The following is a 12180-nucleotide window of genomic DNA, read 5'->3' on the forward strand; positions in this document are numbered from 1 at the left end:
AGATGCTGAGCTTTAGTTATGGGACGTTATTAGAAATATTATTTTTAATAATTTCCCATTTCTGGTTTCCACAGTACAACAGCAGACTTCTAATTATTATTCTATGATGATTATTAGTTTTTTGAAGAAAAACGGTAAAAAACACTAAACGTTTTCTGCCTTCAGCTCCTCGGACGTGATGATCTGATGTAAACTGAGTTTATTCGTTCGTCTCTTCACATTTTTGTCTGCTTTCAGTTAAAAAGGATCGATCAGACAAACAGGTTTTAAGTCATAGAAAAGATTTTATTGACGAACAAATCGAAATCCATCACATCAGGATCCGTCTCCTCAGATTCGCTTCATCCACCCTGAACCCGGAGACGACATTCAGCATCAACATCCGTCCCACAGCTCGTCCCAGGAGGACACCCTTCACCGAGAGGCGGATGGAAGGCACCATGTGACCGACCTCACAGACCAACATGGCGCCTTTCAAAGTTCAATCACAGGTAAAAACACAGGCGGTCACACTGACGGCACGCCTCGCAGGACGACCACAAACGCTTCTTCTTTGTAGGCACTTTAGTCTAAAGCAACAGGTTTCCACGAGCTGCACAGATACAGAGCGACGGACGACGTCTGCAGACCTTCAGGTGATTTTAAAGCTGCACGAGCTTCGACGACGAGTCGAGGATCCACAGAAGATTCATCAGCAGCCGTTTAGGTGACGGATGCTCTTTTCTCTGGTTCAGGTCCCAGTGAAGCCAAACTCTTTGGGTTTGTGGACACAGAGAAACGCAGCAGGTCTGCAGATCATTCTGCTTTCAGCTGATTTCATTATCGTTTAATCTGCTCGCAGCAGCTTTTCTTGTCCGATGAGCTCAAAGACTCGAACGTGTTTTACTGAACTGCCCTTTAACTGGATGTTACTGATCATGTAATGTGGATGTTTTTCAGTCGTCTCTGTTCTTGCTGGTTTCCAGGAGCTTTGGTTGATTCAGATTTGTACCATGGGCCCTCTGAGAGACAGAAAGTGGACGTTCTGCAGACCTCAGGTTTCATCTCGAATCCTGATCAAATCATCAGCGTTAAAATTTTAACTCAGACGTCTTCAAATGTCTCGTTTTGTTCGACCAACAGGCCGAAAACGTAAAGAGTGTTTCTGAGCGTCACATTGAAGAGGCTGGACGTGACTTTAAAAGGACTAAAACAATCTCTAATCAAACTGCTGCAGATGAATCTCCTCTGGGTCGACTCATCGATTAATCGTCTCAGGTTTCAGCTCTGATCGGCAGATGAATCATCATCAATACGTCTCGATTTGTTGAAGCAGCTCAGCGACAGTAAATCATCAGTGACTCGTGTCACCGCAACTCGAAAGAAGCTCGAATCACCGAAGCTTCTGAAAGATCAGCTATAACTCAACGAGATCCAGAACCTGGATCAATGCTCATAAACTCCTCGCGCTCCATCAGCTCCATCAGCTCCTCCATCCTGGAGAACGCCGCCACCATCAAAGAACAAATCAAAGTGAATCAACGTTAGCAAGTCGCAGCAGACGGCACAAAGCAGGCAGAACATCGACACGGCAGAAACGCTGCCTCCACCACCTCCACCGCCTCCACCCGTCACCTCCACCCGAGCACAGGAGCAGTTTGTTGTGCAGGCTCAGCACACCTACAGCAGGCAGCACACCTTTGAAAGCTTTGGCGTGTGTGTTGCCTCTAACTGCTCGTTCCATTAAGGCTGCTGACTGAAGCCACACTTTAAACCACCGGAGCAGGTGGAGGAGACCACGTCACCCAACACACCACCAGAGGGACGTTCACGCAGGACCAACGTGTGGACACACAGATGAAGACCAAGGCCTCCAGTTTCACAGCAGAACAGATCTGCCTCCACACACACACACAGACAGACAGCCGAGGACACGGACAGACGTGTGTCCAACAGTTCCTCGTGTGTCCACGCAGCGAGTTCATTCTCCTTTGTATTAAGGAGCCGTCCTCACACGGCTGTCCTTCGAGGGTCCAAAATGGCGTCTGAAGTCTCTCATTCATGAATCACTACAGACTCATTCTGTGTCTCATGTGTGTTTCATTCATGAAGTGCAGAGCAGTGCATGATGGGACTGTTAGAGGGCAGTGTGCATGCTGTGGGACTGTCAGTGTAAAAGACAGGCGTGATGGTTTACAGTGGGGACAGAGTCCAACACAAACACGTCTTTCAAGAAACGGCATTAAACTACTGTCGCGTTAGCGAGCGAGCTAACGCCGGCGAGCTTCTCCCAGAAGCTCGGACAGATGTAGTGGATGATTAGCACTAGCATGTTAGCCTTTATCTCTCGGGCTGCAGCGGCACTCTGCGGCGACCGGCCGTCAAACTGTGATGATCCAGATGTGGATGTTGCTGTTGTCACCTGTGAAACTGGAGGTCCAGGTGTTTCACATGTTTCATACGGCTTCACGTCCACACGTGTGTCTGGTGGCGTTTTCGTCTCCTCTGGTGGTCACGCCTTCAAAAACACTCCCATCCCTCCGCTCATCAACAAGCTCACATCAGAAAGCAGCTCAGAGACTTTTAAAGCCCAGAGTGAGTTCCCAGTATCACCCTCCTCCCCAGACCCCTCCCCAGTCCGTTACTGGTTTAATTTCCCCTCAGATGTCCCTCCTCATCCTCATCCTCACGACAGAAGCAGACAGATATCGACTGGTGTTGAAAGCACAGTGGTGGCAGGTCTCCGGCAGGCCCACGCACCCGGGGCTCCTCCTCCTTAACCTACGACTCGCGTCTCAGCGGCGGCCGTGTCTCTAAAGACAGACTCACCGAGGCGTTCGCACATTTACCTAAACTAGACTAGAAGCGGCCATGATGTTGCTGTGTGTTGGCGAGTGGAGGCGTGGAGGCCGGCGGAGGCCGGAGGTCACCGGGACGAGCTCCTCTCCTTGCTGACGCAGTCGTCCTGGCTGCTGGTGTCTCCGTTGGCCGTCATGCCGCAGGTCCGTCTCTTCTTCCTGCGGTGAGACATGGCGTCGTCCTCGGAGCCCGACTCTGCCTGCAGGGACACAGCGTACAGACGTGTTACACGTGTGTCACGTGACGGACCTTCACGCCACAACAAAAGAGTGATGTGACATCATGTGCAAACAAGCTGACATGATGTGTGTGTATGTGTGTGTGTGTGTGTGTGTGTGTGTGTGTGTTTGAGCACATACATCAGAGTCGGAGTCGGAGGAGCTGGAGGAGGACGATGAGGAGTCGCTGGAGCTGTCTGACGCGATGCCCGTCGACTCCTGAAGGTCCACTTTGTCCGCCAGAGCGGCCAGATCAGGTCTCTCCTGCTTCAAGACCCTGAAACAACCAGAGCACAAAAACCTGTCAGGGCTCATTCAGAGCCACAGTACACACACACACACACACACACACACACACACACACACACACACACACACACACACACACACACACACACCTCAATACTGCTAACCTATTGAGTCAGCTTTTATCCTTTTGTTTCTTAAATAATAATTAGATTTAATTTCATCGATAACAAACAGGAAGTAAAACACATGAACAGCCTCACTGTGGTCCAGTATTATGGTCTGTTTTCTCATTGTTTATGTTCTCAAATGTTAAATGTCATTGAAACACAAGAATTTTGCCTAAATTCTATCGAGTCTGAAGTGCAGAGGTGGAGATTTGAATGAGTGTGAGTGGAGATCTGATGCAGACCTTCAGACTGACACTGACACTTCAGTGTTTCTGTGTTTGTCTGAGGATGTCAAGGGATCAGTCTAATCTCTGGTGCACCGCGATGTGTCGAACGCTTACCGGTACCACTTCCTGGAGAGTTTGGGTCTTCCTCGGACGGTTTTGTGCCACACGATGGGGAAGTTGGTCGTGCTGGCGAAGTTCTGAGTGACGGCGATTGTGGTGTCCAGGTTGAGGACGACGTGCCACCAGCCGCCTGCAGACACACAGCAGGACAGAGCTGTTGTATGAATGCTTGTTTTTCTCTGGTGCTTTGTACAACTCAATATATAAAAAGACTCTGACAGGGGGACGAGACAGAGTCCACCTCCGGTGCTGGAGAAAAGCCTTCAGCATCTGAAATCAAGATACTGCTGAAGAGCGACGAGGTTATTCAGAACAGAGCTCACTGAAGGTCTGAATGTCCAGCTAAAGGCCGTCTACAGTCTCTGTGTACATGATGTCATCAGCTGCTCTGACTGCCTGTCATTCCTGTTTGCACTGCGCAGACAGCAGTCGCTCCATTGCTGTGACAACAGTCTGAATGAGAGTCCAGCAGGACAGCGTCTGTTGTGAGTGAGCGTTTGATGATTGTTTCTAGATTTTATGCTTTAAAGCTGATGATGTCCGCCTGTCTGGGTCAAATGACAGCGTGTCATCAGCGTTAACAACAGTCACATCCTCCCGTGGAGTTCACTGTTGTGTCTGTGGTAAAATCTACGGTCAGACAGGTGAGGTCTAAGTCCTGGGTTTAATCCATCCTCATCACTGTCAGCTCTGGTAGCATTAGCTGAATGTAGGTCACACTGGCTTCACTGCTGATGCACAGACGTGTGTGAACTGTCATCACACCTGGAAGACAGAAAAGTGCTCCCAGACAGACCTCTGCTGTCTGTAACACCCCCGTACAAACACAGTGTCTGTACGTCAGCAGTGAGACGTCTTCTCTCTGGCTGATCTCAAGTCAGTTCTAGCAGTTCCAGTTAATCTATCACCCATATCAGTTCAGATTTAACAGTTCTGAATCAGGACCGTCAGTATGAGCGATAAGGTGTGTCAGATTTAGCTGCAGGTGTTTGTTCAACATGCCTGATACACTGAATCAACGTTTAGGTAAATTTTGTGGCAAGAGGATGAAACTATCTGAGGTAACAGTTGAAAATCTGATGGAGGATTACTGAGATTTAGAAAACGATGTTTCTTCACTGGCCTGGAACAAACACGGTCTCTCCGGGTCTTTGGAGGATCTCCAGCGGCGTGAACTCTGGAGGCCAGTTGGGCTGCTGCGTTCGGGGATAAACCACGTTGAACCAGGTGATAGCCTCGTCCTGCTGGTTACCTCCGTCCTCTCTGGTCACCTTGATGAGCTCGCGGGGTGTGTTTGTGGGGAACAGACACCACCGCTTGTGTCCTTGAACCAGGGCGTTCCAGGCGCTGGTGCCCAGCGGGTCGATGTGGATGCCGGTGCCGGAGCGGGCCGGGCCCATTACAAACCACCTGTGAGGAGACGAGAAACAGGTGAGTTATGACATCACCAGTCACTGACAGACAGCAATTACTTTTTTCTGCGCTAAACGAGCCGACGGCGATGAAGAAGAGTCATCGCAGCTACAAACGTGCTGAACTGGATGAGCTGCAGGACAAACTGAACGTTCTTCCATCGCGCTACTAGAAATCTAAAGGGAACCTTTAACGGGCTGGACAGCGGAAAAAAGATCAAACCTGTACGGCGGTCTTCGCTTCTCTCCTGCAAACTGGAAGAGGTCGTCCCTGAAGAAGAAGGGCACCTCATAGTCCTCCAGCAGCTTCCGGCGTTTGGCGTGTTCACCGTAGCTGCTGTCGAAGATGTAGAGCGGGCTGTCGTCCCTCGTGGTCTCCAGGTACTCCACGTAGTACTTCATCTTCATCTTCACTGAGTATCCGTCGTTGTCCTCCCCGCACTTGAATTTCTGGTTGCGGTATTTGCGTTTGAGGCGCTCCAGAGTCCATTTTTCCCGAGCGGGCCAGCTCTCCTGGCAGTTCAGCAGGACCACGGGCTTGTAGGGCCGCTCGAAGCGCCGGATGAACTCTTCAGGACTGAGATGGAGGGTGTCCACACGCTCAACGTTGTCCTGTAGCACAGCATATATCAGTTTAGTGTTACACTGTGCACAGTTCAACAGGCATTTCAGACATCCTCAGGCTCTTCTGCATACTGAGAGGTTTTAACCTGTTTCTTGAGCCGTGACTATGTGTCCTTATCTTTGAACAAAGACATTCTGGATCATGAAATTGAGTCACAGCTTCAGAACGGCTGTTAATTATTGTTAAAAAACGTTCTGGGTTTATCTTCGATCTGAAATGATGAACTAAAGAGGCACAAACGGGCTGAGATCAGGACCCGAAGCAGAAGGGGAGTGTCTGAAAAGCACACTCCTGTGTTGAGGAATGCAGGCCAGTCCTGCAATGAACTGCATTTTTGTTTGTTTTAAACACTTCTTTCCCAGCCTGAAGGCACTCCCACACACACACACACACACACACACACACACACACACACACACACACTGTGGTACAGCAGCATCACACCACAGCAGGGTAGTAGTACATACACTGAACGACTGTGTGGAAATACAGCTTAACCCAACCAACCCTAATCCAGACTGCTCATACCGGACATAAAATCACTCCGTGAAGCAGTTTCAATTCAAGCAATAGGAACAAAAACAGTCTGTTCTACAAAGACTCGTTTCGGATGATCTCTGCCTGATCTGGCTAATTCCATCTGCTGAAGCCTCATATTCTCTTCCAAAAAGGACCATTTTCATCCCTCTGACTTACACCGACAGACTGTGAACCTGTCCTTCAGTTTAAACTTAGCCTACAGCAGTTATGACATTTGTTACCTCAGGTTTACATGTTGTAACAGCTGCTTGTATGACTGACTGACTTCAGAAGTTGATTTACTAAAGAGTAGAATTACTTTCATTGCTTTACTTTGTACTTGAATGCTGCAGCCTCCTAAAAACAGACAGAAATTCATTTTATCTTCCAACACTTTGCTAAACAAACAGGACATTGTATATAATGTGGCCAACACAGTTGCATTTTACTTTATACTTTTGTTCAACACATAAGGTCTAAACTTGTTAATCATATATTTATTATGCTGTTATTATATGTTAAATATATCGGTGTACATTGGACAGTACATTCAAGACATATTTCTGTAACATATTACTGCCTGCAGTGTTCAGTTAATGTGAAAAGTAGATGCTGAATCAAAAGATATGTCCATAAATGTAAGCATATAGTCCATCGTACATATAACTATTATTATTACTCCTTTATTTAAGATAGAGCAAATCCCACTGAGATTACAAAACCTCTTTTTTAGCCATGATAGCAGCATCTGTTTCGAGCATGACAGACTCAGTATTACGTGATAAGGTAGGTCAAAAGGTGTCAGAATGAAATGAGATCAATCGTGTCACAGAGCCTGATCAGTCAGATTTTTTGGTGAAACACCAGCTCGTGCAGCGCTCGGTGTCTACGTGACAAACCGCACTCCTACAGTGAGCTGCGGCTAGCTAATGTTAGCTTAGCTTCCAAAGCTACTTTGACAGTTACCTTTACGGTGAGGTGTGACAGGTCGAAAGTCTCGTGATAGCCGTGTTTTATCCAGTCTAATGAATCCTTCAGTTCGGGTCTGGCGCTCCGTTTCGCCTCTTTAATCCTCTTCTTACTCTTATGGTTCATTCCTCCTCCTGGTGGCTTTAAAGAGAAAACGTGTGTTATCGCTGCTCAGCTAGCTATCGAGCTAACCTGTAGCCACTACAGACACACATTCACTAGCCTGCGCTGATACCCGGCTACCTCGGCTGTTCTGACAGTCTCACCTTATTTATTTGATTAGACCACAAAACCACTAATTGGAGAAAGTGTTAAACACGTCCTCAGATCGATACCTACAAATATGAGAACACTTTTAAAACCTGCCTGTTCGATAGTTTGATAAACAGCTAACAAAAGAAGCTAGCTAGATGGCTGACAGGCGACACAATATACTCAGGCAACTGATCGACGTCATATAGCCCCGCCCCTACGGCAGAAACAGAAGCCCATTGGCCACAGCGTCGGCAAATGCAAAACGCTGATTGGATAAAATGTAGAACGAGTCTTCCCGCCAGGCATTTAAGTGGATTTGATTGGCTGTTAAAGTGACCTTCTTGTGTTGTGGTCGATGCGGAAGTAGACATCAGCATGGTTGTTAGTGCCATAACGTCAGTATAAGTATAAATGAAATTGGCTAATTAAATCTCTAATCAGAGGATAAACAGTCAGAATATAAATGGTGATGTAGTTATGTAATTTTAGAGGATATAAATCCGGACAATGGACAGCGGTGGACCGGAAACAGCTAGCATAGTTGACAAAGTTTTCACGTTTGAAGAAAGCACGATAAACCCACAGGAGTCGCTTTGTGTGACCATACCTGAGGTCAGTTTGAGTTTTTAACAGGCTCCATTACTAAACTTCAGCTACAGCAGTTTACGGGAAACTGACGTCAGCTTGTGGACTCGCGGTCTTGGTGTAGTGTCGTGTGTCATTGTTGAATCAATGTGAAATGTGATTTTAAGGTAACTGTGGATATAAATGTTCTGCGCCCGTCAGAGGAACGTGTCGAGGCTTTGAACGATACGCGAGAGTCCTTCCCTCAATTCGGCATCATCCAGTACACTGAGATGTGTTTAAGGACACAGATGACTGGTATTCCCCTCATCATTAGTCGTGGTGAAGAAGTTAAATGAATGAATGAATGAATGAATGAATGTAAGCATGTGATTTGTACACTTAAAACAACGAGAACAGTTTGCTGGGACCGGTGAGACACGTCTCTTTAATTCGGCAAACATCCAGAGCAAATGTTCAGGTAAAGTGTGGACTAATGGAACTGGATTCCCTCCACTCGTCCACCAGTCAGATTCCAGTATGGAGCCACGAAACTGACTCAGAAAGTCCAGATGAATGAAAATGTGCTGCATGGTGGAGGATGTAGATGCTGTAGATCTTTAGGAGACACTAACTGTTAAAACCCTTAATGTCTTGAACTGTTCTCGTACATGTGTGATATGAAATGTTTGCCGTCTGTCGCTGTGCTGTGACTGACCTGCAGTCTGACCCTCAGGTCCTGGACCCTCAGTATGGGATGTATGTGTGGCCCTGCGCCGTGGTGCTGGCTCAGTATCTGTGGACACGAAGACAAGAGCTGAGACACAAGACAGTGCTGGAGGTGAGAGGAAGCACATTGATTTCAAGGAAAGACTTGTCCTGTCGGACTGTTGTGGACATTGTGGCGTGTCTCTCCGCAGCTCGGTGCAGGTGTGAGTCTGCCAGGTGTGGTGGCAGCAAGGTGCGGCGCACAGGTGATCCTGTCAGACAGCGCAAAGACGCCGCTGTGTCTGGAGAACTGCAGACGCAGCTGTGAAGCTAACGGCCTGCATGATGTGGTGACGCTGGGTCTCACCTGGGGGGAAATCTCCCCGGATCTCGCTCTGCTTCCTGAGCTGGACGTCATCCTGGGCTCAGATGTTTTCTACGAGCCACAAGGTCGGTTCCTACAGAACAACACTGGTAACATTTGATGTTCTGGCCTTACAAACTGTACATGGCCAAAAGTATGTGGACACCCCTTTGGATGTCCAAACCTGATCACCCAGAATCAGTGCTGGACCTCAAGGACGCTCTGCAGCAGGTGGAGGACAGACTGAAACCAGCCGAGTGGAGGCTCTTCATGAGGATGAGGATGGTGATGATGGGCCCCAGTGCATGACTGTTGTTACAGGCCCTACTCACCTCCAGATACACTCGTTATGCAAACATACACACACACACACACACACACACACAAAATGTGTCCCTGCTGGGCTTCCATAGCATCATACTTTAAAGAGAGAGAGGCTGCAGGATTTGATTCGGGTTCAGTTTAGACCATGACCGAGGTTTAATGTTGTAAATGTGATCATGAAGACAGACGTTAACCAGGATTCGTTAAAATCCGACCTGGTCAGGCAGATAACGAGCCGATGTGATGCTGCAGACGACATGAAGACTAAAACAGTTTCTCCACTTTGCTGGAGGATCGAATGTATTTCTGACAAAACACAGAGCCTCATGGCTGATTTCTCTTTACCTTTATGACTCTCAGAAGTGAAGATTATACACATGTAATCACCAGCGTGAGTCACACAGCTGAGGAATGTTCACAGGCTGGCAGAGCGCGGGCCCTGAGAGCAGCCTCACCCTCAGTGACGGTGACGGACATGAATCGAGGCGGCGCTGCGTTGTGTTATTTGAGTTTCATTCTAATTAATCAGAGCTTTTTTTTTTGTCCACATACTTTTGGCCATGCCGCACAGGAGTGAAAGTGAGCGTTTGAACATGTGACCCTGTTTCAGATTTTGAGGACGTCTTGGTGACTGTTGCTTTTCTTCTGAGGAAAAACCCCCAAGCTCAGTTCTGGACGACGTACCAGGAGAGGAGGTTCAGTATCACTCAAACATCAACACGGTTAAGTCGCCTGTGACTGGACTGAACCGCTCGACGTCTGTCATGTGACCTCTGCCTTCAGCCTGAACGCTCCTCTTCCTCCTCTCTGTGTTTCAGTGCTGATTGGTCGATCGAAGCTCTGCTGCACAGGTGGGAGCTGAGCTGCGTTGATGTTCGGCTGGAAACGTTCGACGCTGATAAAGCGGAGCTGGCTGGATCGAACCTGCCCGGCAGCCACAGCGTCCTCATGATGATCATCACGCTGAAGACAGACGATGGAGGACGGTGACGGATGAAGACGCTGGTCTGGACACAGTGTTTAACCTTCATTCCTCTTCTCCACTTTTCTGCTGAAACTTTCCTGATGGAAATTTTCAGGTTCAATGTCGTCTCCATTTATTCCTGCTGTTTGTGTTGTTTGTATCCGACAGGATGACAGAACGATGAGCAGCACTTTGATTTATCTGCTGAGCTTCACTGATCCAGCAGAGATGAGTTGTGTAGTTTCTGCTGTAACCACCAGAGGGCAGCACTCCATTAAACGCCTGCTCACAGTCTCCCAGTTACCTGTTCAGATAGAAATTCCCTAAAAGAAACTGGAGGAAATAAAGCATCTGTGGGGACTATTTTCAGCGGCGGATGAATCCACATGTGGTGCTGTAGTGAGTGTTTGTGGCAGCAAAACGGTGTGTGTGTGTGTGTGTGTGTTCATGGGGATGAAGGAAAAACAGTGAGGCTCACTGATGTGCCCCTGAGTCTTTGCATGGTGGACCCCGTCAGTCCTCCGTCCACACTGAGCGCAGGAACATTTACTGAGTGTTTGAAGCTCTCAGTTACATGAAGTTTGTCATTTATCTGCAGACGTTCAGGATGAAGCAGCTGTCTGATCTCATCCTGATGTTCTCTGGAGGAGAAGACTCTCAGACCGGGTTCACGCTGTCTGCTGGTGTTGAAGTGTGTGGATGTTTGAGCGCTGCTGCCTCCTGCTGGTGGATCCAGACTTCACAGCCTGCAGCTGCAGGAGGAACCAGTCAGACGGAGAAAAGGTGCCGATGGTTCTTCTTCACAAGAGCAACATCTGTCAAACATCTGCACACTTTGAGCTGACGGTCAGAACAGAGGTCTGAAAGAAGCTTTGTTTTAGTCTGAACACTGAACGCCTCATGATGAGTTCAAGTGTTAAACACTCTGAAACAGGATTCCCAACCTGAGGGTCAGGACCCCTCCAGGAGTCGCTGGATAAATCTGAGGTGTCACAAGACAGGAAGTAGTGAAACACTTAGCAGGATGGCGATGATCGATGCAGAGTGAATGTGTCAACAGCTGCTGGTTGATGGGGATCAATAAAGTAAAGTCTGAGTGTGAATGTGGTTCAGATGTTCATGATCCTCTCAGGATGAATGAGAAGAGCTTTGGGGACCCTCTGAGTTTGTGTTTACTGCTCATTAGCCCATGCTAACATGCTAACATGCTAAACTAAAATGGTGAATGTTATTACAATTATAGCTGCTAAACATCAGCTTGTTAGCATTTTCATGGTTAGCAGCTGATGAGAGCATTACACCTTCAGACACATAAAAAGATTAAAATAAAACAGCTCTGGTCAAACTGGTCGTCACACATATTCCACCAGTAATGAGTCATTGGAGGAAACTTTGATTTTAAGGGTTAAAAGACAAAAATGTTGTGAAACAGATCTCTAAAATGGACCAGACGCTTCAAGATGTACTCAGACTGAGTAGTATGGCAGCCTAAAGGGTCCAAAGTCAACCGGATTTTGGTTTTAAATCAGGAATTATCTGATCAGAGAATAGATCAATATGAGGCTGAACCTTCCACTTTCATACCGTCATGGACACAATTTGATCTGTTCCAAAAGAGTTTTGAGGGTTAACATCCAGTCCGACTGATCACCGCTTT

At 47.6% G+C, this 12180-nt stretch overlaps 2 protein-coding genes across 6 annotated transcripts; one reads left to right on the forward strand and one right to left on the reverse strand.

Moving 5' to 3' along the window:
- Positions 1–264: 264 nt before the first annotated feature.
- On the reverse strand, positions 265–8953 carry jmjd6 (jumonji domain containing 6, arginine demethylase and lysine hydroxylase). Of its 2 annotated transcripts, none has more exons than XM_076751786.1 (7): positions 8882–8953; positions 7342–7485; positions 5455–5843; positions 4943–5229; positions 3814–3949; positions 3198–3333; positions 265–3037 (listed from the first exon to the last, which is right to left on the reverse strand). In XM_076751786.1, exons 2-7 carry the CDS (start codon positions 7468–7470, stop codon positions 2906–2908), a joined length of 1209 nt encoding a protein of 402 aa, XP_076607901.1. In that variant the 5' UTR covers positions 7471–7485; positions 8882–8953; the 3' UTR covers positions 265–2905. The 2 variants fall into 2 exon arrangements, with proteins under 2 accessions (XP_076607901.1, XP_076607900.1); XM_076751785.1 differs by lacking the exon at positions 8882–8953 and adding an exon at positions 7611–7789.
- mettl23 (methyltransferase 23, arginine) lies at positions 5153–11854 on the forward strand. 4 transcript variants are annotated; one of them, XM_076751801.1, is made up of 6 exons: positions 7964–8211; positions 8900–9004; positions 9084–9321; positions 10170–10254; positions 10378–10564; positions 10692–11854. In XM_076751801.1, the coding sequence occupies exons 1-5, from the start codon at positions 8107–8109 to the stop codon at positions 10547–10549; spliced, it is 705 nt and encodes a 234-aa protein (XP_076607916.1). In that variant the 5' UTR covers positions 7964–8106; the 3' UTR covers positions 10550–10564; positions 10692–11854. The 4 variants fall into 4 exon arrangements, with proteins under 4 accessions (XP_076607919.1, XP_076607915.1, XP_076607916.1 ...); XM_076751802.1 differs by having other exon boundaries at positions 11122–11854; XM_076751804.1 differs by lacking the exon at positions 7964–8211 and adding an exon at positions 5153–5250 and having other exon boundaries at positions 10378–11854.
- Positions 11855–12180: the final 326 nt, after the last annotated feature.

The sequence above is a fragment of the Chaetodon auriga genome, chromosome 16 (genome assembly GCF_051107435.1).
Source record: "Chaetodon auriga isolate fChaAug3 chromosome 16, fChaAug3.hap1, whole genome shotgun sequence".
In the NCBI taxonomy this organism is placed as follows: domain Eukaryota; kingdom Metazoa; phylum Chordata; class Actinopteri; order Chaetodontiformes; family Chaetodontidae; genus Chaetodon; species Chaetodon auriga.